The following is a 26,801-nucleotide window of genomic DNA, read 5'->3' on the forward strand; positions in this document are numbered from 1 at the left end:
CAAGGTTCGTTTTAATTTTTTTTATTGATAAAAATTTGATTACATGTAATTCAAATTAATTGATCAGTAACCTAAAATCTACGAAGATATCACTCATAAAAATAAAACTAAACATTTCTTGACACTTTGAATGATTTCAAAAAATATGATTTTAAACTAATATTTTTTAAAATCGTTTAAAAAGTTAAAATACCACAGTTTTTAAAAATAGCAATTCTTCCATACATGTCATGGCACCCGATAGTCATTCCAATTATTAATAAAAAAATATTTACATCTATATAAAGCAATTAAATGCTCTAAAATGCTATATCGATATTGAAGCACCTTTTCTGTGTTCTACACGGAAAGTAAAAAATAAAAATAACGCCATACATAATGTACGGAATGCGTATTCACCGGTGTATATGTATTCAGCTTCGATACACAGCCCATTTAAAAATAACAGTAGAGTTCCACTGCATTTACATTTGAATTAATACATATTGCTGTTTCTGTTTTATCAAGTAATAAACGACCGAGATTTATTTTTAACACCCTAGGCGATTTTACAACGCCCTATACCACTACTGAAAGGGGAATGTTTTGTTAAGTGAGTTATTTACAGGCCCTATGGCCCCTATTAGGTGCCCTGGGCGTTCGCCCAAAGGCGCCCTGGGCGGTGTGGAAGGTAAAACAATATGTATTGATACAAGCGTCAATTTTAAAACCAAAGTTACATGAGATATTAAGGAACTAAAACATAATCATTGAAGATATTAATAAAAACTGAATTATCGTGACTGTAACGGTAAAAAATAAATCGTCAACGTAAAACTACAAGCTTATTTTAGCATGAGCTAGTGGGAAAAAGTTGCTCGATATTTTTTTTTTTCATGCAATGCATGTCTTAAACAATAATTATAATAAAGATTAGAGATCTTATTTTATGATGAATTTTCATCTATTCCGCTGCGGATTCTGAAAAAAGATTTATATTTATTAAAAAAAGTAATAATTTTACTTTTCACATATTTTCTCTATAAATAAGTAGAGTGCGTGTTCAAGTGTAAGTACGTAAGTGCGTGCGTGTTTTAGAGTAAGTACGCGAGTGCGTGCGTGTTCAGGTGTAAGTACGTAAATGCGTGCGTATATAAGTGTAAGTACGTAAATGCGTGCGTATATAAGTTTAAGTTCGTGCGTGTTCTAGTATATGTACGTGAGTGCGTGCGTGTCTCAGTATCAGTTAAATTAGTTACATGTGCGTGCGTGTATTAGTGTAAGTGTGTACGTGTACGTACCTGCGGTCCGCCACTTGTCAGCGTGTTCGCGGTGCGCGTGCGGTGCGAGCGCGGCGCGTACTCCGCCCAGCACGTCGGCGGCGCCGGCGGCGGCGAGCGCGAGCGGCGTCATGGCGGCGCCGGGCAGCTGGCGCAGCACGCCCACGCGCGAAGACCGCGCCGCCAGCGACATTGATGCTGCCGTCTCCGCGAAACCCTGAAATATTACAAAAATCATAAATATTATATAGAGCAATTTTTTTTATCGTATAGGACATATCAATATCATAGAGCCTCTAGGTCGGTTTTAAATTGAACAATTATGCTTATAAATAACAGTTACAGTATAGTTAAATTAACTTGTAATATCTGGGTTAGTATTGTATTTCCTTTTCTTAGTAGGCAGTAAATGTGAGTACAGTTAGAGCCTTTCGCGGTGTTACACTTTCAGTTACCTTGCAACGAGATAAACTCCGCCCATTTATTCAAGTAACCAATTAAATAACAGCGAGTTCTACGACAGGGTAATAATAAAAGCAAATTAACTTTACCACTGGACATATTTATTATACAGAAATATTTAATTTAATTGAAACGGGGAGTAAATTAAACATAGATTTAGGGAAAAATAAAGAAAATAAATGATTTTCACATTAGTCTATTGTGTAATGAAGAAAAGACTGATGTATAAGTCATCATTATACATTTAAGGGTCAAACGCTGCATATTGGTCAATGTTTTCAAGTAGTCTCAATGTGTCAGAAACAATGTCGAGTGTATTTTAAAGTGGAATTCTGTTAGATTGTCTGTTATTACCTCTCTGACGGTGGTGTAAGCGCTGGCGACGCCCTCGCGTATGTCAGCGGGGCGGCGCGCGGGGTCGCGGCGGCGGCGGCGCGCGCCCCCCGCCAGCGCTAAGGGCGCCGGCGTCAGCATGTCCAGCGCCGTCTCCGCTGTTGCCTGGCACATTATTGTACTTTTAACAGTGGTAAACGCTAACAACGTCTATTACTCCAATGGGCTCGACTTCCAAAATACCATAAAAGACATGCCTAATAAGTAATTTCGCGTAGTGTGATGAGGCCAGCTGGACGCCTAGTTTTAGTAATTTGTCCTTTCCCACCCAACTTAGAGGGAAACCTACTTATTCTTTTTCCCCTTATATATATAATAAACAGTTAACAATCACGAGACAACTTGCATATTTTTGTCAGTATCACACCAGCAGTAAATTGCGCAAACGAATAACAATAAAAAGCAATTACCCACGTACTAATCGACTTTTTTTCGCGCAGTAATCTTTAAAAACTGCCTCCTAATTTTTATTGCTTGGTTTCAATGTGTAGTCACGGAAATCCAGTATACGAGAAAAAATGCCTTGTACATTGCAAGGACACCGCCTCTTCCTACAAATAACTAATTAGATAGCAGTGAATGCAAACGAAGAAATCATAAAAATAAAAGTATCCGTATACCACTAACACATTATTTTTTGATACAGATAAATTGATATGCTGCGTTTTACTGTTTTTGTTCCGTCTTGTTTCAAAATTTAAAAAGTATTGTAACTATCTAGTTGTCACCGACAGATTCCCTGATTGTACAGACTGTAACATAGATGTTGTGACGGCAGTGTGCTGTATGAGGTGCAGTACCTGTATGAGGTGCAGCAGGCGGGTGGTGATGTCGAGCGCGGCGAGCGCGGTGCGCGCGGTGAAGGAGGCGGCGCCGCGGCGCAGGCCGTGCACCAGCCGCCCGTCGCGCCGCCACTGCTCCACCGGCAGCCACACCAGGTCGCGGATGCCGCTTACTGCACCACACAACACACATTATATCACTCTTACATTTATTCAAATATACACCAAATAGATTAAAAAACATTTTTTTTTTCTTTATTTTCCCTTGATATGTTCAATTTACTTTAATTTACTACTCGTATCAATTTAGGGTCTTTTTTTTATTATTTATTTATCAATTTAGGGTATTTAATAAAAATCATGCATCTAAGGGTTAACACTTAAAAGCATGATTTTTTTAAATAAATTAAAAAATGTATACATGTAAACTTTAATGTGTTTTTTTACTAATTGGGAGAAATAGTAAAAAACGAAAATGGTATTTTAAATACTTTAGCGATATGATTCTCTTTGTTTTCCAATTTGAAAATTATCAGTCAACGGAAACATGTAAACAGCCTAATCTTACTAATATTATAAATGCGAAAGTTTAGATGGATGTTTGTTAGAGTTTATAGCCTAGACGGCTGAACAGATTTCGTTAAAATTTGTTATAGATGTAAAGCAGTCTGGAACACATAAGCTACTTTTTTTATTCTACGCAGACGTAGGCACAAGCGAAATCTAGTACAAAAAGTAAATACATATGTATAATGTTTAAATGTACTAACTGAGCTGCAGCAGGGAGTGCATGGGCCCGATGCCGCTGAGCAGGCCGGGCAGCTGGTGCCGCTTGATATCCGACAGCCACTCGTGCAGCGCCCACTGCACCAGCTTCTCCAGTCCCAGGAGACCCAATCTATTAAAACAACACATTTAGAAGTTCCGCCTATATACACCACGCCCATTTTAAAAGAACCAATCACAAGATCGGATCAATCAGTTATATTAATTTGATCTGCAGATCACTTCAGAGTTTATGTGTGGTTCACACTAGGTCAGATTACTCTCTTAGTTACGACTTATATTTCGAGCTGTAACTCACTACGTAACTAACGGTTCGGTGGATTATAATTCAACTGTAAGCTGACAATTTATTTGTTGAGCTGCAACTCAACGGTTCAACTCACTGTTACCTGAGCCTTAAACAAAATGACTTTTGACTATCGCTATCGTTAGAATCGATAAATAGTGTCGAAATGTGACGTATCAACAGTTTTTGTCAGTTCCATATATTTTTTGTCTGTGAAACTGTTGAATAGGTTTAAGGATTTCAACACATATGATACAATGATAAGTTTTAAAATATTGACATCATACTAATATTATAAATGCGAATGTTTAGAATGATAGATGGATGCTTGTTAGAGTTTGTAGCTAAAACGGCTGAACAGATTTCAATAAAATTTGGTATAGACGTAGAGGATAGTCTGGAAGAACGCATAGGCCACTCACTTTTGTTATTTCTCCACGAGGACGGAGTCGCGAGCGACAGCTTGTTAATTGTAAATATTTAAATTTTACTAATATTGTAAATACGAAAGTTTAGATGGATGGATGTTTGTTAGAGTTTGTACCCTAAACAGCTGAAAGGATTTCGGTGAAGTTTGGCATAGATGTAGAAGATAGTCTGGATGAAGACATAGGCTACTCACTTTTTTTTAGTTTCACACGTACGAAGCCGCGGGCGAAAGCTAGTTTACAATAGTAAGTATTACTTGTAATCGAGTCGTTTGAGTGTGAGTTCGGAGCAGTTGAGCTGTCCGAGGCCCATGAGCAGGCCGGCCACGGGGCCCGCGGAGAGGTCCACGCGCTTGCCCACGTAGTCCAGCCGGATAGGCACCTCCGGCGAGAACACCACGCGTCTGCAAACCAATATATATATTTCAAAACAATATTAATAATTATTCAAGTTGTAGTGACGTCATAGTACACAAATCGAAAAAGGCCAAAAACTTGATCCCAATCACAAAGTATAAAATAAATTTGTTTTTAAAATTTTAAACAAATAAAAATGGACATTTTTATATAAAAGGGACTATCTAAATAAATATATCAATAAGCACATATAACATAATTAATATAGATCATACATCCAAAATAAATAGCGAGAAAACATGCCTATAGCATGTCTTAAGTGTAAAGCTTTTCATTAAAAAAAGAATTATTCAAAAATATGCTGTGACTGCTGACATCCTATATAATAAAGAACTGTGCTTTATTATATTACTTACTAATCTTATATTTAACTTCTTACTAATATTATAAATGGGATCTATGCATGGATATATGGATGGATGTTTGTCGCCTGATCGGCTGAATAGATCTCGATGAAATTTGGCATAAATGTACATAGTCTGAAAGTACACAAAAGCTACTAAAAAGGATTTTTTTTTAATTCCGAGCAGACAATGTCACGGGTGAATGCTAGTATAGTTTAACAATTTACCTGAAGTATATAGGTGAGTCATCGAGGGGTTCGTTATCTACTGGCATCCTGGCAGCAGGCTTCTCCTGACCCACGGCCAGCTTCTGGAAGTCCTCCTCCAGCTGGATCAGGTTCTCGGAGACGAGACGCTCTGCTTCATACGTCTCCATTAGTGGCTCGTCGTCACGGAGCACTACGGAAACATATCAGTTTAGTCTACAGTATTGCTATCCCTTTCTATTCGAAAAACATTTCTGATTATTATTTATCTATAATTTTGATTAATTTTGATAAATGTCTTGACTTTAGTGATCAAGGTCCTAGCCCAAAGGGAAAATAAAACAATGTTATTTTTCACCGATTACAAAAAGGAGGAGGTTCTCAATTCGATTGGTATTTTTATGTACATTGAATACTCTTTTATGATCCAATTTAAGTGATCCTTTTTTACAATTTTTTTAAAAAGATTATTTTTAAACAAAAAGCGGAATAGCTACCATTTAGTTCCACTTCATATTTCAAGATTAAAAACTACTCAGTAGTTTTTGAGTTTTAGTTTTACCAAAAGTTGGAAATTACTGTCTTGAAGTAATTTTTTGATATTTCTTTGTTACATCAGTGTAAGTCCACTGTAACATTCCCAGTTGTATCGATTTACCTGTATCGTTGAGTGAGAGTGAGTCCGCGTCGCCTATGGAGGTGGGCGTGGGCGGCGGGTCCCGCAGGTGGCTGGCGATGCTCATGACGGGCGGGCGGTGTGTGGGCGTGGTCTGCCGCGACCCCGCCCCCGCACTCGCTCCGCCCTCTGACGACACGCTCTTGCTGTCCTCGTCTATAGAAAATTATACATTGTATTATATTATAAACACAACGATGAGCTGAAAATGTCGCTTCTGCGATGACAGCTGCAGATTTGATAAAATTACTTTTTGTTGGTTAAACTACAGAATGGATCTTGATGAAATTTAGTTTAAATGTAGAGCATAGTCTGAAAAAATACAAATGCTACTATGTTTTTTTACTTACTCCCCAAAAGAAGGAGGTACTCAAATCGTCTGTAAGTTTTTTTTTTGTAATTCCGATCGGACGGAATCGAGGGCGAAAGCTAGTACCCTACAACTCGCTTTTATGAAAACACTACATTTTATCATTGTCTTTTATCGTTTTATGGCTTATACAAATTAAGACCATCATATTCTTTTAGTCTTGTAGCAAGGATTTGCAAAATTTTTAAAATGCGGAAAGTATTAAAAACAATTAATTTTAGGCCACAGACTCTATTTTCACCCAGTGGATTCCCCTATCTGTATTGCTTACCAGCAGGTTCATCAGAGCCGAGCTTGGAGAAGAAGGAGACGAGGAATGCGAGAGTATCCTGGTCGAGGTTGAATCGCAGCGGCAGCAGCGACACCTTGAGGCAGCACTCCTGCGCGCTCAGCTGCGGCTCGGGACGGAGATGAACAGCTTTCACCACCACCTGCAGGTAAAGGTTATATTATATTGGTTCATATGCCAGTGCTGTTGGACAGTGTTCAAGATCAGCCCCGACAACTAATTTTGTAGAATACCCAGCGCAAGTTTTGTCACAGTACTACTTTACTAGGAGTTAGAGAGAGACAACAATGTTTTTGTAAGATTGTTTCGATAGTAGAATTTCTTAAACCTTAAATGCGTGGTTTTTCCAATCATTTCCAAATTGTCATATTTAATGCAAGATCGGTATTCAACGGCGGATCCAGGGGGGGGGGGAGTCGTAACCCCCCCTCTGAGCTGGTTGGACAAGAGCTTGACAAAACATATACATATTTTGTCAAGTTCTTGACTTGACCACGACTATGTGACTCCCCTAGCGCCAAAGCTGGGTCCGCCCTTGTCGGTATTACAATACAGGAAAAATATTTAAAAAGTTTAGCATCATAATGGATGTTTTTTAATGTTATATTTATACAACAATGGACATTTGAGAGTTAACTTTGTAATAGTCTGAGGATGAAGTAAGTATTGGTATACTAGTTCTTTGTCAGATATATTGATTGATCGAAACATCAGTTGCATAGACAGTTTTAGTTGTAGTATGTAAGAGGTGTGGGTGGAGGGGAGGGGGCGTAAGCATTTTTTTGTGTAAAAATATTAGTAGATTATTGTTAACTTAGTAATGTTTCCTTAAACCATTCTATCTAAGCTCTAGGCTTGTGCTAGAATATGGTTCACGACCATAGTCGAATGCCGGGAAACCCTCGACCGAAGATCGGTAGTCCGTACCCCAAACCATTAGGCTATTACCATGTGTGCGTTGTTCCTGTCGGGCTCGTCCTTGAGCTTGTAGTGCGCGAGCAGCTTGTTGATGTCGCTGCGCACGAGCCGGTCCAGCACCTCCAGCTTGCCCACCGCCAGTGTCTGCCGCGCCGCCTGCGCCGCGCCGCCCGCGTACACCTCGTGCACGAACTTCACCTGCACCACACAACTATTTTAATACATGTTACGTCGAAATCAGGAATATTATCTCCATAAATCCACATAGTGATGGATACATATCCATCCATCCAATATTTATTTAGGTACATGTAAATATCAGATATATAAAATTATATTACATTGGACGGTAACGTTTTTATTATAGCACTAGCTTTCGCCCGCAACTCTATCCGCATCAACTATGTGTTCTTCCAGACTATCTTCTACATCTATACCATATTACATCAGGTATATAGGTCAGGTCACATATAGGTCAGTTCAGCCATTTTGGCTACAAACTCTAACAAAGATCTATCTAAACATTCGCATTTATAATATTAGTATGATTTATCTCTCACAAGCGCATCATTTCACATTCAAATATCGGGATCTCAAACAACCAAATCGCGGTAAGAAAGTCGTGTTATAAGCATAAGTGTGTGGTACCTTAGCGAGTGTCAGTTTGACGCAGGTGGCGTGGTCGCGGGCGCGGCCGCCGCGCGAGCGCAGGTCGCGGTGCGGGGGCGCGGGGGCGGCGCACACGCGCTCCTTGCCCGCCGCCCACCGCACCCCGTGCCGGTACGCCTCCGCCAGCGCGCGCCCGCTCTCGTACGGCTCGTACTCCTTACTCCGTCTTCACATACACAGATATATTCTAAGTCATAAAGTGGCAAACAAGCAAGCGGCCACATGCTTCCGATAAATGGCGAAGCGATCATTGCCCATAGACATCCGCAATAGCGGATGCGTTGCCTGCCCTTACTCCTTACTCGACGCAGGAGGAGACGCCTAAACAGGATATTTTCTCTTCCTATCCTTCTCCTGCACCGTTAAATACACTTTTCCTTCCTATCTTATTCTTATAAAAAAAGGGTGAGAAGGAAAAGGAACTAATATGGGCCTCCGGTACTACACTTATCAGACGAAACGCTCTCTTCTGTGTGGTCGTGGTATTAAACCGGGCTAGCCAACCCATTCGTGTGAAGATGTTAAAGTGAACTCTACCTATGTTATAATATCCGTTAAACTCCGCAATTGCAGATGCGTTGACTTTTAATTGAGGGAGGAATGAGGAGACGCACATAAAATGGACATTTCTCCTTCTTATGCGTCTCCTTCATTGTCAAATCAATTTTCTTTTCCCTTTCCTTATAAATCCTGGCAAATCCCTTATGTAATTTTCAAAGTCAATAATAACTGCCACAACCAATGTCGTATACAGTCGCCAATGCAGTCCCTTGGTATAGTCTTACTTTTAACTACTTTTAAAATTATGTTGAACGCCATCTAATATCACATAAATAATTTCAAAACTTAAAAACAAGTTTGTAGGATGGAAATTCAATTATTTGTATTTACTTGGATATTGTAGGAGAGCCATGTGATCGCTTGTCTTCGATGGTAACGGTCTTTTTGGTGGCAACGTCCCCGGCCGCGGTGAAGTCATTCCCACCATACATGTTCCAAGTTAAACTCATCTCTCGTAGCGTGTACCTAAGAAAAAAAATATACAATTTGGAATCTTAAATATGAAAATATATGAACGCTTTTATTTAAATATACTAGCTATCGCCCGCAACTCCATCCGCGTCATCATTATCAACTTGCCTTTCTTTCTTACGGAATCCGCGTGAAACTAGAAAATTAGATAGCCTATATGTTTATCCAGGCTATCCTCTACATCTACAAACTCTGAAAAACATCCATACATTCCATCCATCTAAACTTTTGCATTTATAATATTAGTAGAATCAAGGATGATTGTATGAACTTCACATAAGTTATGAATTGCGCTATTTTTTCTACGTACAATCGGGGAATCTTGCAGTGTTCTATCTAAAAAGATAGTCGTTTGTCTTTTTGTACACATTAACATAACGTTGCGAAACAATAATCAATAGTAATACAAAAGGTACACTGGTACTCCAGTACAGATTTTATAATCCCATTGTTTGCGCAAGTCACTGTTATTAGATTTTTTAATAGTACCACCGCGTATTTCCGCGACTGTACCTTAAGCATAGTTTGAATTCCATATTTATTGCTTACCGTAACACCGGCATCGGGAAACTCTTAGGTGCTTTAAGCACGTCAGTCCTGGCCGCGGGTACAGTGAAGTGGTTGTCTATCATATAGACTGGCCCGGGGCAAAGCCAGCGCACCACTGGCTCGTCCATCTCATTGTCTTGTCCGCACCCGCCGTTGTCCACGATACAGTATTCGTCATCTGTGTTACTGCCGTCTCCGACTGATTTGATCTAATTTAAAAGTAAAAAGAGTTATTCAGCGTCGTACAAAAGAGGGCGCTGTATTAAAAAATAATTGTTAATGTATGGAATTCATAAATCATGACAAGCTCAATTAGATATCTCATATATTTATTTTTAGATAATGTAAGTAATTTCTAAAAAAAAAAAACTATATATAAACAACTAGCTATTGCTCGCGACTTCAAACGAGTAAATTAAAAAAAATGTATCGCCTATGTTACTTACAGACAAATTATCTTTCTATCGGTGAAAGATTTTTTAAAATCGGCCTAGTAATTTTTGAGTTATTTTAATACATAAAATACAATTCTTTTCTCTTTATAATATTACTACTAAAGAAACGACTAATAAGGGTAGTCTAAAACTCTAAATATCAGAGAGTGTGGGGTTTAAAAGTAGTTAAAAACATCTTTACATCGACTATCCATATGTTTATTCATAAATACTTACCTTTTTACGTTTAGGTTTCTTAGGAGTATTTTTAGGTGTTGATGTATCCGTGACGTCTTTAGTAGATTGTAATAAAGGAGGTTTTGTGTCTAAAACTTCTTCGGCTGGTAAATTGTCATCCTCTAGCGATTTCGGTTCAGTATCCAAATTGATAGCTTCAGATGATGGCTGTTTTAGTTTCATATTAGACTCGTCAGGGAAAAAGAATATTTCAACACCCTCTTTTTCAGTCGAACTGTTTAATTCGTTTTCATCAACTAAAATGTCAAAAAAATATTAAGCTTTATAACAAACCGATAAAAATTTTACTCCTCTAAGAATATTATATATTAAACATACTTGTATTATTTGGACTTTCTTTCATCGCTTCGGCCATGAGATCATTGACTTGTTGAATTTCACTAGGTGATAACTCCCTTATTTCTTCTATGGGTCGATCGTCAAGACCTGGAAAAGAAAAAACAAGTAATACAATCGTTACTGGCCAGTATTTATAGCCAGTTAAATGGTTTTGATAAAATGTGAATAATTTAATTTTAGAAAATAAAGGTCTGAATTATAGATGGCGTTGTTATCAACATATTTTGTATCTTAAGTTTTTCCGTATGTTAGCATTCCTCTCACATTTGTGAAGGTATCTTACCGACGAGTGTGTCCAGGGGTGGGTCTGAGCAGAGACTGTGACGGGGCGAGGGTTGTGGCGCGGGGGCGGCTGCGGGGGGTCGCGTGTCCCCATCCGCCGCCGCGTACGTCAGTAACCGGCACAACGCTGATGCGGAGTCCCAGCAGGTATGCACGCTTACCTGGTTGTTGCTCGCTGTCACCTCCACTTGGGGCTGTTCACCTGACTAAAATGTACTATCGTTAAGTCACTCTTAGTACACTAAGTAGTAGAAACCTCCGAGTTTCTCAAACTAATGCGTAGTCACATTTTTCCAGTACAGTTGGACACAAACACTCTATAATGCTGGCATAACGTGAACACATAACAGGTGCTGGTAAAACCATTCGAATTATGCCTGTCCTGCGTTGCTTTCCGACTGTACTGGTCAAGTGTGAACCAGGAATTACTGCACCAAGGCCAGTATCAATCGTCAGTTATTTCTACTAATATTATATAGAGGAACTATTTGCATTTCTGTGCATGAATACCAAAAACTACTTGATCGATTTCAAAAATTATTTTGTAATCAGAAAGCTACACTATTGAGTGTATTTTTTTTAATTCAACGCGGACGAAGTAAGAGTAAAAGCTAGTACAATGTAAATAGACAACAAACTAACATTGAGTTAGAACATACAAACTGAGAAGAATTACAAATAATCTATGTACATGTGTTTGCAGCCGTGTAAACACACACTAAAGTTGTATTAGGCGAGGTCCTATACTTACACTGTTAGCCTTGTCTTCAGTTCTTAACGCTAACTCGAACAGTCCCACATCAATGACACACACGTAGTCCCTCTGTATTTCGGGAGGTTTCTCATCATCTTGAGGGACCTGGTCGTTCGTTCTAGCACCAGTATGCGAGAGGAACAGCGTGCACTCCTGCGCCAGGAACCGTAAGCATGACGTATTCGTCTCCGGAATAAGATTGCTTGATACACTAAAGTTGCCCAGAGTTAGGATTGTTCGTATCGGCAAGTATAATGGTCTGGAAGAAATGAACGGGTTAAGAATTATTTTAAGACTTTGAGTACCACAATAAGATTTAACTTAAGTGGATTTTTAACATTACTAAGCCTGTCCCACCACTTGCTGATAGAGGCTCAGATAGCTTAAAAATGACGTCACTGTCAGAAGGGAACAAAATCCGTTATTTCTATCACATATATTACACTTTGGATTGTTACCAGACAATTTACAATATGGTGGGACAGGCCTTAACTCTAAGGATGGGACTTATGGAAAAGGTTGGGAGGTCAATACCCAGAAAGGGCTCCAGATACTGGCATAAAAAGGCTAAAATGAAATAAATAAAACGGTAGTACAAAAGCTTAACAGTAATAACCACGCACTTAAAGACTTATGGAAGTAATTTCGTGTACAAGATGATTGAGTGTTCATGCCTTCACACTCTTTTTTTTTAAAACACAACAACGGGACGTGGTATTAAATGATTAGACGCAAAAGGGACATTTCTTCTTTTTATATATCCCCTTCTCTCCCGATTAAAGCGATCGCTTCTTTATTACAACGGATTCAGATGACAAGGTCATTTGTCATCTTTTACTGTAAAAATTTAAGAACCCTCTATATACGGCCACTTATCTTAAGAACATCCTATATACGGCCACTTATCTTAAGAACACCCTATACTTTAAGGACTCTAACACTACCTGTAATCTATAGCGCAGTCCCATACGTGTACATGTAACTCTGAGAGTACGGTAGAGGGCGTGTACCCGGGTACAGGGTAGTCGAGCACGTCCAGCACGTCCAGCAGCTGGCTCAGCCACGCAATGCCCTTGTCGCCGCGGTGGCGCAGCGTCGCCTGCTCTATGCCTATCGCTATGCAGATCGTCTGGAAATGGTTGGCAGTTATACCTAAACTGGTCTATAAACCAGGTTTTAAAGAACTGGAGAGGGTTTAATTACTGGAGGGATAAGAAGTATAGTGGAGGGTTTAAAGTTGAAAATGCAGACACAGAGTCCACTAAAGCCAGTATCATTTTGAAAAGGACGAGACAAAAGTTTAGGAACATTAAAATAAAAATTCAAATTCTATGGTTATATAGCAATTAGCTGCGTTCTTACAAATGATAAAATAACATCAATAAACTTAAACAATACTTGAAAAGTTAAAAACCGTTGTACATTTTACTTGAGGATAATCTTACTAGGCACACTAATATTAAAAATGTAAAGGTTTATATTCATAGAGGTTTGTTAGAGTTTGTAGCATAAACCGGTGAACGGATCTCGATGAAATTTGGCACAAACAGAACATAATATGGAAGAATACATAGGCTACTTACTAACTTTTATTTAAATACCGCACGAACGAAGTCACTTGCAAAATCTAGTCTAATTGTATATAAAACTTACTTTTAAATTGGGAGTCTCGCTGTCAGGATCAGTTTTTAACGCGAGAGAGAACATGTCTTTTGGTTGGAGACGATCTTTGATGATAATTCCGTTGTTGGAAGGATATATCGTGGTCTTTAAATGTAATGGTAGAGATGTCCCGTAAAGACGCAGTGGAGGCTTCTCTGATGGTATTGAGAGGAGAGCTGGAAATCAAATGCCATAACAGTTTCTATTAGAATTTCGTATTAAAGTTTTATAAGTTGAGGATATATAACTATAGTTAAGCCGTTTTTAATTCGATTTTGAAGTCTACCGAAAGTATATAAAGTCAGTAAAAGTATTTATTAATTTTCAGTAGATACGCCTACTTCCTAAAGTGAGTAGAAGTTACTAATTTTTATTTAGGGATAATTTTATAGATTGCTACATTAAGTTTTAATATTTACAGTGAATACAAAACTCTTTATTGTGTCGCTTAAATCGGCATCTTTAATGTATGAAAATAATTTAGTTCCACATTTTTCCGCAAGGTTTACATAGTAAAGTTGTACACATAGTGCTGTCTCTTTCTGTCAAAGGCAATGAGAAGGACAGCAACAAAGAACGTTTAGTACATTTGATTAGATAACTTACGTTCATGATATAATGTGACTTTTCCCGAACGAAGACATAATTGTGCGGTCTTCGCTCGTCCATTGAGACCACTCAGTTGGCACATGCTCAGTCTATGAGCTTCTAGCACTAATTCACCCATTTGTCCGGGGACCACGCGCTTGTTGGCATCCTGTTAAATTATAAATGATATTAGCTTTCCCCTGCGACTCCGTCTGCGTGGAATTAAAAAAAAGTGGCCCATGTGTTCTTCCAGACTATATCCTACATCTATGCCAAATTTCATCCAGATACGTTCAGCCGTTTACGCTACAAAGTCTAACAAACATCTAAACTTTCGCATTTATAATATTAGTATGATTATAAATGGGAATGTTTGGATGTATGGATATTAATACGTATCTCTATAATGGATTTACATTTATTATAGATATAGAACATGGTCTGGAAGAACATATAGACTACTTCTTTAATTCCACGCGGACAGTCGGGGGCGAGAGTTAGTTCATATATGAAAATACAAATATTCTTGGCTTTTCATAACGATTATTAAGTTTAAATTACAACATTTTATTACAACAGCAGCTTTAAAATATAGTTTCAGTGATAGAATAAGGTAATTCTAAAATTGAAGTCTATGAATTCAGTGGATAAGTTGAGTTAAGATTTCATATTACAAAAAAAATAACAAACAATAAATTACAAATAACAATAAAATAAACTAATCCTTTATTTATATAGAAGAGTACGAAGTACTTACTCTGACAGGTGCGAAGATAGTCATAAGACCTTTGCCAACTTTAAGAGTGAGACAAAAGTTGTGCTTCTCACTCTCTTTGCTTTCGGGTAATTGTCGAGAATTTCCGATTCCCTTTTTTAATTTGTTATCATACGTTGAATAATATAGATTCTCCTCTTCTGATGATGAACTTTCAGTATCTGAATCTAAAATTTACAAAACTAATTAACACAACTTTAAGTAAATTTGAATATTTACTTATATTTCACAATTAGTTGACATCCTACATAAAAAAGAGGTGTGTGTTTACGCTTTATTATATCTATTATATTATAAAGAGGAAACATTTGTATTTTTGTATGTATTATAATAACTCAAAAACTACTGGGCCAGTTTTAAAAATTCTTTCACCGTCGCAAAGTTATTTTATCTGTGAAAAACATAGGCTTTTTTTTTTTAATTTCACGCGGCAGAAGTCGCGAGCAACAGCTAGTTATATCTATATCTATCTATCTATACATATAATAAAATTTGAATTTCTGTTTGTAATATCAAAAGAAAAATTCCAGATTTCGGGAAGATGATGTATTTGCGTTGCAGATCACGAAAATTGTATTTTAAGAATGTTTGTCTATCTGTCCGCAAGCCGCGTTTGTTCTGGGTAATCTCCGAAACGGCTGGGCCGATTAAAACCGAACGATCACTGGAGGGAGACAGAGACGGGCATATTATAGGCTACTTATTTTTAAATCCGCGCTGTCAAAATGGCGACCGGTTCGCTATCTCTGGAATGGGTGGACCGATTTGTACGGGACTCTGACTGTAAGAAAGCTGGTAGAAGGTAGATGTACGCGGGAATGTGATAGATGACTTTTTTTTTTTTAAAAAAAATCCGCGCTAACCAAGTTTACGGGCGACAGCTCGTAAATAAATATCCTATATAAATAAAACATATTTTTACCGTAAGTTCCTTTGCAGATACCAAATGCGGGGTAAATGCCACCAATGTGCGGACTGATCTCGTACTGCTCCGCGGCGTGCGGCTCCCACAGTAGCAAATCAGAGTTTATACGGTTGTAGATTATCTCGTACAACTGTTTTGATCTGTAAAGATAATTTTATCTTAGCTTTCTCCGTCAGTATGGAATTTAAAAAAAGTAAGTAGTCTATGTCTTCCTCCAGATTGTCCTCTACGTCTATGCCAAATTTTATTGTGATCCGTTCAGCAGTTTAGGCTACAAACTCTAACAAACATCCATCTAAACTTTCGCATTTATAATAATAGTAAGATTATACTATAATTTTGGATGGATGTTTGTTTCCTAACGTCTCAATGGATCCCAACGAAGTCAAACATAAAGAATATACTCTGGAAGAACATAGACTATTCACTTGATCTAAGTTATGTCAATCAAAATCTTAAATATCAAAATCTTTGAAATACTGTAAAAAATTACATATCATACTTTCTGTTCTGTGTTTTATGTTCTAAGGCAATTAAAAATAAATGGAATAGACTATATAATCTATACTATTTTAATAAAACGTAAACACACACTTCTTTGTTCCCTAAGATGTCACCAATTACAGCATATTTTTAAATAATTCTTTTTTAATAAAAAGCCCTACACTTACGTAACGCTTTAGAATTACTATATAATTTTTATCATAAAATGTGAAATGTTGGTGTGTGTAAGTTTAGATCTTTATTTATTTATTTAAAATCGTATCTTAAAAGAGCAAAATACTTACTCTAATTGCAGGCTGAGTATCGGCAGGTTGAAATCAAGATGTATGTAAGAATTCTCCACAGAACTGTTCGTGAACTCCGCCATTTCCTCATCAGTACCGGGCACTATCAGATCTTCTTCATGGGCTAAAAATAAACAAAAAAGTAGAAGTTATTTGACAATACTGTAAACAAGGTAATTTTCAAATAGTCTGAAATGTATGAAAAAATCATATTTTTTTCTTATTCTCGTCGAATTCAATCATTTTGAACATGAAGTGAACAATTTCCAAAGACAATGGAATGGACAAATTGAATTATATTTTGTACGATAATGTCTGTTTATTTAATAAGTCTGTGATTACAGGTTTATAAAGTTGTCTAGACAGGTTTTTTTTTCCAAATGTTAGTGTCAAATTCATTTCGATTTCATGTACATTTTTAAGGTCACTGGCTGATAGAGGCTCAGAAAACTTAAAAATGACATCACTGTCAGATAAGGTAACAAATTTCGATATTTCCATCACAAATTTTACATGTTCGATTATTATTATCGGTTGTACAGGCCCTTAGTCTTTTAAATCTATATGTTTAACATTTCGTTTGTTTATATTTTGATATAGAGATTACATACCTTGTTGATTATTTTCTTGTTTGGTAATACTTTGATGGGCGGTCTTTTTACCACTAAAAGGACTTGGTGAGGAACTCCTCAAGTTGTTCATAATGTACATGGAAGTTGTCATTGGATTAGGTGGTTTTGGTTCGAAATTCATTTCCTCGTGTAACGAATCGAATGGACCTCTGTTCGATTCCCGTGGCAGGAATGTAAGAGATATCCTAAAAGTGTTATTCTTTGAGTTAAAATAACTTTGATATCGTACAAAATACTATAAAATGACTTATCGTACTATTTTAGTAATATAATAACTGCGAAAGTTGAAATGGATGGATGGAGCATGGATGTTTGTTAGAGTTTGTAGCCTTAACTACTGAACGGATCTCGATGATATTTGGCATAGATGTAGATGATAGTATCAAAGAACACAGACTACTTGCTTTAGTCTTTTTTTTTTTTTTTTAATTTCACGCCGACGGAGTCGAGAGCTAAAGTTGATAGCACATAAATTATTTTTATAAATTAATTTCATAAATGTTTTAGACTTTAAAAATTGCGTTAAGATTTTAAATAAAAGGTTTTAACTTACATCGGTAATGGTGTAGTTGTATTGCCTTTAAGGATGTTTCCTTCAAACGACGCGGCGTCCATTGTCGACTGAGCCACGTGTGTGGGTGGTAAATGATCGTTTTCCTGTAATAAGAACAATACGATGCTTTAAAAATGTTTTTGTGCAAAAAAGAATTGGTCATGATGTGGCTACTTTTATATAGCTTTCGCCCACGACTCCGTCCGTGTAAAATTAAAAAGTAATATAAAATATAGCCTATATTACACACTGACAACGTAGCTTTTTAACGGTGAAAGAACTTTTGAAATCCGCTTAGTAGTTTTTGAGTTATTTCATTGCAATCAAACAAACAAAGTTTTCCTTTTTATAATATTAGTATAGAAAGGCAAACGAGCAACAGATCGCCTAATGTTAATTGACCCAACGCCCATGAACGTACACAACGCCAAGGGAACTGCAAACGCTGCAGGCCTTTAAGGGATTAGGTTAATTATTTTTATAATCCCATAATTTGCGAAACTTTAAGACTTATACAAAACTGTTAAAAAATAACAATTTTTATGTAGGAAAATGATCGAGAGATTTGTTTCTACACTAGGCACAAGACCCGTCCTTTAGAAACTTCCTCTTTTCTTATAGAGTAATTTTTAAAACTAGCCCTTGACCACGAACTCACCTGATGTTGCAATCGAAAGATGGTGCTCTAGCACTATTAGGAGACAGGACAGTTTGTCGTTGAAAGTCAACTCTATAAATAGAACACCGCGTATTACCGTGATAGTACTTACACAATAGTATAGTTGTATGGTGGTGGCTTTCAGTGTAAGTGTGGTAGGCAGTGGCCGTACACTGGCTGCCTGCACCCAGCCTGCTGCCGCCGCCTGCAGCTGCAGCATCAGGTAGTCTGCTCGCACACGACGTGCTTCATGGTTCACACTACTACGGAGATCCGCTATAGGGAACCTGTCACGTGTTAGAAATAATAAAAAAATCCGTGTAAACGCAGCCTTAAGAACAAGAGAACATGTAAAATTTAGTTCAAATATATTAATGGAATTGGAGGTGCGATGGCTAGGCATGGATTGTAGGTGCCTCTCTCATTGGCGCCAGTTAGTGTTCACACTATGCCAGTAACTGTACTGACTAATAGTGAACCGGGCATAATACTCATACTGGATATACATGGATTAAAATTTGTAAAATTAATACTGTATGGATTCCATGTGGGGTTCTTTTTACCTGGACTCCAGTAATAACAATTTACTTTGAGTTGTTTAATGGAACATACTTTGTATGGTCCAGCGAATGTACAGTCGCGGCAATGCACGGTGTTTCACTTACATAAAAATTGGCTTGAACACCCATTTTTACCTAACCAATTAAGTAGCAATGAGTTGAGCTATTAACTTACTGACTATTTTTCGTATGGACACATTTAAAGGCTGCGTTGTGTTTTTTAGTTCCGCGTTTCATTTCTAAATGTTCAACAGATTGTCGCTTTTAATGTAACACCGCCAATTTCCCCGACTGTACATAGTTATTATTTTTGAATGTATAAATATTTACCTGAGTATAACATTAAGTTGTGGGCAATGCAGTGCGAAGTTAATATGGTTCTGTGGTTGCGAGGCGCGGGCGTTACTCGAGGTGAAGGTGGCCGACATCCGGTCTATCAATGTTAACTCCACATCCACGAAGAAAGGACTGCATTTCATTCTGTAAATAAATATCAAGTAAGTCAAAATTCGTGCTTTATAATGTTCGTAAGATACGGGTCTTACCACTTTAATTGTTTTAGCTACTGATATTTCGGAACATACGGAAGTGATAGTGTGAAAAAATAGGGAGCTAAAACAATTCAATTGTGATAAGAATCCCGTATCTTACGAACGTTTTATTTGTAAAAATCGTGACAGTTTAAAGTTATATTTCGTGCTTTATGTCAGTATATAAAATAATTTTTACCCATTCAATTGGATTTATTAAGTTTTTTTTTAATTTGCAGTTTTTGTCTACCAATTTAATACTGCAAAACTCTATTTATGGATTATATCATACCCTCTATAGTCTAATGTAATTAATGGGTTTTCGTTAGAAAATAGTTATGTTATACTGCAAGTTAATTCGATAGAGTACTTACACAATATCCGTGGTAGGTGAGACGAGTTTCTTCTCGCCCGATATTCTCATATACTTAGATGTTTGTTTGAAATTAATTTTTATATTGGGCGTCTGTACGTTATTACTAAGATCGGGATCATCTGGAAATACGAAAAAACTTACTAATATTATAAATGCGAAAGTTTGGGTGTATGGATGTTTGTTAGTTTGTAGCCTAAACTGCTGAATGGATCTAGATTAAATTTATCATATCTATACTAATATTATAAAGAATAAAGCTTTGTTTGTTTGATGAATATGCTCAAAAACTACTGGTCCGTTTTCAAAAAAAATTACATTATAAATATATACATACATATATACATTAAAAAGTTACGTTATCGGTAACATAGCCTACATTTTTATTGTTTTTTAAAGCTAGTGTAGAATATAGTCAGGAAGTTTCGCAAGGGCGATATCGCGGGGTAAAGCTAGTAATAATATAAATAAATAAAGTATCAATCAGTTATCTATCTATTTACCTTTATTTTCAAATTTGATTAAATCATAACTTTGAGGTTTGTCGTCTTGTGATTGGTCGTAAAGACATTCTCTTACTAGAAAGTTCTTGATGGCGGCTTCACAGAGCGTCTGACTGCCGTGTGACGTCACCTTCTCACTGCCATCTAAACTCATCTCTGTTGTTAATATCCTGAAAAAAGGCGTTTTTCCTTTTTTTTTTAAACTCTACTAGTTTTCTATTGGAATTGTCTCTATATCAAGTCTAAAAACTGTTTTTGTTTAAAGAAAAATACTTTTTAAAAAATCTCTAAAAAAATTTATGGCAATTAAAACAATACCTTGGAAACTTCTTAAATTAAAAAAAATCAACGTTTTTTTTATTCAGTTACCTTAAATGATTTCTTTTAGTAGCTTTATCTAATGCATCATTAACTTTATGGTTCTCTCTGCGGTCGTCACTTCGACAGAACAATTCGACGTTGTCAAAGAACTCTCTAGAAGCTTCATGCATTTTGACAATGGATGCGGGAGATATGTAATCCGTACCCATTGGAGTTCCCACTAATATATCCTAAAAAAAATATTGCTATATTGCTATAAGTACAAAAATAACAATAGAATCTATAGTAATATTATAAAGAGAAATGATTTGAATTTTTGATTTTTGTATTTATTAAAAGAACTCAAAAAATACTGGGCCTATTTCAAAAATTCTCCCACCATTATAAACCAAAGTTTACAGTGAGTATCATAGGTTTTTTTTCATGTGGACGAAGTGGCGAGCAACTGCTAGACAGTAGTAAAAAAACATACTTTTTTAAGGAACAATACACAAGGACCACAATAATTACCATATCTAGTTTTTTTTATCATAAGTAGAGTAAAATTGGCATTATTATTTAAGATGTATTATATTTTATGGCTATAAGAAATATAAATACTTTACCTTGTGTAGTAATACGCAAGAAAATGAAGCCATTCTAAGGCTAACGTGCGAGACCTCTGCTGTTGGATCTCCGTCTATATGCGGAACTGAAATATACACAATGCTTTTTAAATAAACGATATATACATATATTAAAATTGGAATAAGTGTAATATTTATTCAAAACTATAATTAAAATTTTTGTCTGTCTGTCAATCCGCAAAATGCGTTTGTTGCAGGTAATCTATTAGGCTAGGATACTTTTTTTATTCCGCACTGACGATGTCGCAGGCAACTGGTAGTCTAAAATAAATTCATGAGATATTCCTAATTTTTTAAGTAATTTTTTTTGTCAACAGATGGCGCTGTAACTAATTGATTTAAATACCATACAAAATATGGAAAACATTTAATTATACCTCTCTTATTCCTCTTGATCCTCGGCTGTGCAGTCGGCATGTTGACACTTGACGTCATACTGGCGCTCATAGAGCTCACAGAGGATGTGAAACTTTCAGTCATTTGGTTGGTGGTCATCGGGTGGAACTTCTCACTTTCTGCATCACTGTCTTCTAAAACATTGTTTTAAAGCTTTAGCTATAGCCAACGATTATTCAAATACATTATTTTCTAAACCAATACAGTTGGAAGCAAATTTAATTTCATGCATGGATCAGGGTATATTTTGTATTTTCATTAACAAAAATATAATTTACTGGCTTTCAACCATAAAAAACAAATGTGTTTTTCGATACTATCCTCTACATCTATACAAAATTACATTGAAATCCATTAAGCTGTTTAGCATACAAACTCTATCAAACATCCATCCATCCAAACTTTTGCATTCACAATATGAAATTAAGAAGTAAGATATAAATAAAAAATATATGGAGCAATAATAATTACCAAAACTAGGACCGGACCAGCCATACATATGTTGTGGTTTACTCTGCCGTTCCAAGTTTCCTTGCAGTTGAGCTTCTATCAGTTGGAAGTCGGCCTGCTTCATTGGTTTGCATTGCATATTCACACCACTTTGCCGGAGAGGTAAGTTGCTAGAATATTACAATTTACATCTATACTAATATTATAAATAGGAACAATTTGTATTTTTGTATATATTGGAATAACTCAAAAACTACTGGATTGATTTCTAAAATTCTTTTAACATTAAAAATCTACATTATCACTGAGAATCTATATCAGGTTATATATATTTCTTTACGTTACCCAGACGATGTCGCGAACAACAACTGGTATAAAATAAGTTACTCCTAGACTAACATACTTTGTAGATCTGTAATTCCATCTAATAGTAGAGGTTCAGTAACAGAATGTTTTAGGATCTTTCTAGGCTTGAATTTCAATTCATATAGAGAAAGGGATGGCAATACCTAGTACTAAATACACATGTTAAGATAATAGGAACTCTCATAAATGTTACCATGGAAAATGATATTTAACATAATATATTCAAGTAACTATTTTACCTTGTATCTTCCAAATCAGGTTGATTTAAAGCATCAACAAGTTCAAACAGTGTATGCAACTGTCGAGGAGTCAAATACACTATGAGCGATCCTAACAACATTTTCACTTCAACTTTAGGACCCTCAACTTCTTCGGAATACTTCAATTTGAGTGCCAATTCCTGTTGTCCCGTTAACTTAGCAAACACTATTGGTTCAGGTTGTTTAGCTTTTTCCTCAGGAGTTGGTTCTCTTGATCCACTTTGAGTATCTTCACCGATTATTTCTTTGACTGGATCTGGTTCGATTGTTGATATAACACTTCTTGTTTCATAAAATACATCGGAAATGGTACTTTGGTAGTTAACATCTGGTGTCTCCGCGGCCTCAGATTTATCCGCTTGGGATGAGACAGATTTCTCCATAGTAAGATTTCTTGCCATGGTCCTAAGTTTTGATGGGAACTCATCCACGTATAATGTGACTCCGTTGAATTTTATCTTCTTGTTTGTGTATGTTGAAACTATGTATGTTTTTGATTGGCCAGGATCGGTTGTTTCTGGAACCGGTTCTGTACCGGCCTCGTCGAAGTAATCAATGCTGTAAAATAATTATATATTACAAGCTTTCGCCGTTTTTTTTTTCAATTCCAAGACTCTGTCTGCGTGGAATTGAAAAAAAAAAACAAAAGTGAGTAGCCTATGTGTTTTTTCAGACTAACCTCTACATGAATGCCAAATTTTTTGACTCATTTAGTTTAACACAACTTTAAAGAACATCCATCCATCCATACATCTTAACTTTCTCATTTATAATATTAGTAAGAAATAACATGAGATTTACAATGAAAAATATGGGATATAACACTTGTGATGATGTGATTAACATTTTGCAAGGATCTAATTAACACTAATTACTTGTAATGTAACAATTACACTAAACATAAACATTTAAATAACATGTATATAGGAAACTTACTTTTGTATGTGAATTTCCAAAGCGATCCCTTTGACACCATTTTTGGGCACATGTTCAATTCTTATTTTTGTATTAACAAATTTAACCTTCACTCTGCTTAAAACTGAAAAAATAGACAAAACCAATTAAATATAGTAAAACAATATAGAATTTCCTCATATTGTATTTGATATTTCATTAAGTTGAAATAAAAAATTCAAGTCACTCAACAAATGTTGATAAAACACCAAGGATACTAACAAAAATTATCATTTTAATATTTCTTGTTTGAACTATGATTTTATTGTTTTACATACTAGGCTGCTGGGTTCAGCCAATATTATACATACCGGAGTCAATAGCATGTGCAAACATTTCAATCCCCTCCACCGGGTTGGATTCCTGTGGTCCCGCTTCTTCCCGGAGACATTCCGCAGCAAGTTGCATTGATGATGACATGGATGACCACATTGATTCCAACATGGACGACACTACAGAAGGAAATATATACGACGGTTTTAATTTTTTTTTATTGGTGTTACAATATTACAACTGATTTTTATTAACATATTAAGAAATGTGTGATTTTCGATGTATTACAGTCCGAAACTACAGAGTAATCAAAGGTCGACAATAATATATAATAAATATTTTACTTAGTGATGGCTAATGTATTTATGTTAATAATTAACCCTTAAATGCATGATGATGCATTCATACATAAGTCTTCTCTACCACTATAGATTATTTAAAAAAAAAAATCTTAATTCTTCCCTTGATTTCAATTCAATTTACTACTTGTTTCAATTTAGGATATTTGAAAAAATCTTGCATTTAAGGGTTAACAATGCGCTATCGATTTATTTATTTATTTGTTTTTGGAAGTTTCTTTGTGGTCTGTGGGGCAGGGTGCCTTCTAATCCATCACACAGTGTATCACGCTAGTTTGGACACCAGTCCCCTGCCCAAGAGAAAATCAATAAAGCTATTTTACTTATATTTATATTTACCTGGTTCAGCTCGGACTTTAGGTTGTACTGTAAGTGACAATCCATTGACTTCAACAATAGAATCATCTTTTAATAATGTCGACCAGGGTATAGTCACTGTAATTTCTTGCATCTGACCATCCACGATTTCCAGCGGCCAATTTTGTGAGTCACCCAGTTCATTGAGTGCCTGAAAATTAATAGAAAATGGTGTATAATTATTTAAAATATCTTTTATGTACTATTATAAAATTTGATTTTGTATAATAAGTAAAACCTTACATTATTCAGAGTTTGGTTGCTTTGATTAGAACTTACTAATGTTACTATTATTATAAATGCAAGAATTTAGGAGGAATGAATGGAGGGATGTTTGTTAGAGTTTGTAGCCTACAAACTGTTGGATAGATCTCAATGAAGTTTAGCATAGACATAGAGGATAGTCTAAAAGAACACATAGGATACTCATTTTTGTTTAATTTAATTCCATGTGGATAGTGTCTAGGGCAGAATCTAGTTTTTATATAAAAAAAGGGTAAGCAACACATATGCAATTGCAGATGTCTATGCGCAGCGGTCGCTTCGCCAGATTCGTGTGGCCGGGTGCTCATTTACTACCTTATGTTATACAAAAAAAAATAATAATACATCTGGCCATTGGAGAACACAAAGCAAGAAATTTTCCTCATTTTATAAATTTAATTTATGCAGGTACAGTAACAACCGTCTTCAAACTCATTTAGCCAAGATGGCTGCAGCTAAATTGATTCAATACAGGTTTCTTTTATGTACCTAACTTACAATCATAAATATGAAACCTGTTTACAAGGGCCTTGCAATGGGACTTCAACAAAATTATATAAAATCAAAAAAGACACTCCATTGCGTACAAATATATGTTTTTCTATCCTCAATTTGTTCATAAACTAAATCAAGCAAATCAGCATAGGCGTCAATCACGTACGATAAACATTTTATATAAACAGGTTTTAAATAACTAAAAATAAAATAATTGATTGCAAGTCAATGCTATGTGTGAAATAATTTTCAATTTTTGTAATAGACTGTGAGTGATAGGTTCTAGTAATAGCATTTTCTGATATATAAAGATTTCTTTGTCTAAAAGGGCAAAGTTAACACGTGTTTAAAAAAATATTGCGCACTTAAATTTGGCATACAAGGGACGTGTTGATATAATTGTCAATAACAAAGTTATAGAGTCTAGCTGATAAGTGATTTATAGATATAAAAAAAAAAACTAATTTACCTCGCAGTCAAGGCTGACATCGCATACCGTTCCTGTTCCATTGTATAGGTCCACACTCAGCTGATCTAAAGTGAGTTTTTCTTCAAGGAAATTTCCAAGGTAGCGTTGTAATAGATATCTGCAAGCCCTCTTCTTGATACTTTCAGACCATGGCAGATACCACAACATTTTAAATTATTTTAAAGATCATTACACTAAAAATTTATACTTTTGTGCGTAATGACTATTGTGATTTGATTTGCGTGTGATTGACTTTTGCACGTAAATAAACATAACGTTCCGTTTCATGTGCGTGAAATCGATACTTCAAAAGAATATACAGATAAAAAATAAGCAACGTTTGAAATACCTTTTAAATTATTTTTTCAGTTGGATGTTTAATGTAAAAAATATTAATTATTATTACTTACAATTGTTTAATAGAATTAGATGTTTCAGTTTTACAAAATAACTTTGAATCATTGTAGTGGGCTTTCATATAAGTATGGAGAAAATGAACTTCTTTCATCAAGTGATTAGATTGGATTTCTTTGGTCATCAATCGACAACATAAAGTAAACGGATCAGGCAATTTAGGGTTGGGGAGTAGCGTCGCTACTATCGATACAAGACCAATAGAGCTTATAGGCCGTACATGTTATACGCCGTAATTTCCATAATAATAGACGCAACCCCCATAGTACATCCATTATTAATACGAATAGAACAACACACAAGAAATGTGTTGATCT

At 36.0% G+C, this 26,801-nt stretch overlaps 1 protein-coding gene across 2 annotated transcripts; it reads right to left on the bottom strand.

Annotated features, from left to right (window-relative positions):
• Positions 1-5: 5 nt before the first annotated feature.
• Positions 6-26,338, bottom strand: LOC106101073 (autophagy-related protein 2 homolog A). Of its 2 annotated transcripts, none has more exons than XM_013280173.1 (38): positions 26,071-26,338; positions 24,825-24,993; positions 24,165-24,305; positions 23,836-23,938; positions 22,879-23,457; positions 22,295-22,443; positions 21,805-21,954; positions 21,407-21,492; positions 20,850-21,031; positions 20,481-20,650; positions 19,979-20,099; positions 19,405-19,554; positions 18,627-18,801; positions 17,857-17,960; positions 17,283-17,488; positions 16,672-16,795; positions 15,881-16,023; positions 14,941-15,125; positions 14,202-14,352; positions 13,587-13,771; positions 12,878-13,062; positions 11,931-12,192; positions 11,181-11,385; positions 10,877-10,984; positions 10,538-10,794; positions 9,867-10,075; positions 9,177-9,311; positions 8,265-8,451; positions 7,647-7,814; positions 6,681-6,840; positions 6,022-6,195; positions 5,385-5,556; positions 4,654-4,800; positions 3,667-3,794; positions 2,915-3,069; positions 2,076-2,219; positions 1,281-1,476; positions 6-960 (listed from the first exon to the last, which is right to left on the bottom strand). In XM_013280173.1, the coding sequence occupies exons 1-38, from the start codon at positions 26,236-26,238 to the stop codon at positions 944-946; spliced, it is 6,450 nt and encodes a 2,149-aa protein (XP_013135627.1). In that variant the 5' UTR covers positions 26,239-26,338; the 3' UTR covers positions 6-943. The 2 variants fall into 2 exon arrangements, with proteins under 2 accessions (XP_013135627.1, XP_013135626.1); XM_013280172.1 differs by having other exon boundaries at positions 21,805-21,957; positions 26,071-26,337.
• Positions 26,339-26,801: the final 463 nt, after the last annotated feature.

The sequence above is a fragment of the Papilio polytes genome, unplaced genomic scaffold (genome assembly GCF_000836215.1).
Source record: "Papilio polytes unplaced genomic scaffold, Ppol_1.0 DF824024.1, whole genome shotgun sequence".
Lineage (NCBI taxonomy): Eukaryota > Metazoa > Arthropoda > Insecta > Lepidoptera > Papilionidae > Papilio > Papilio polytes.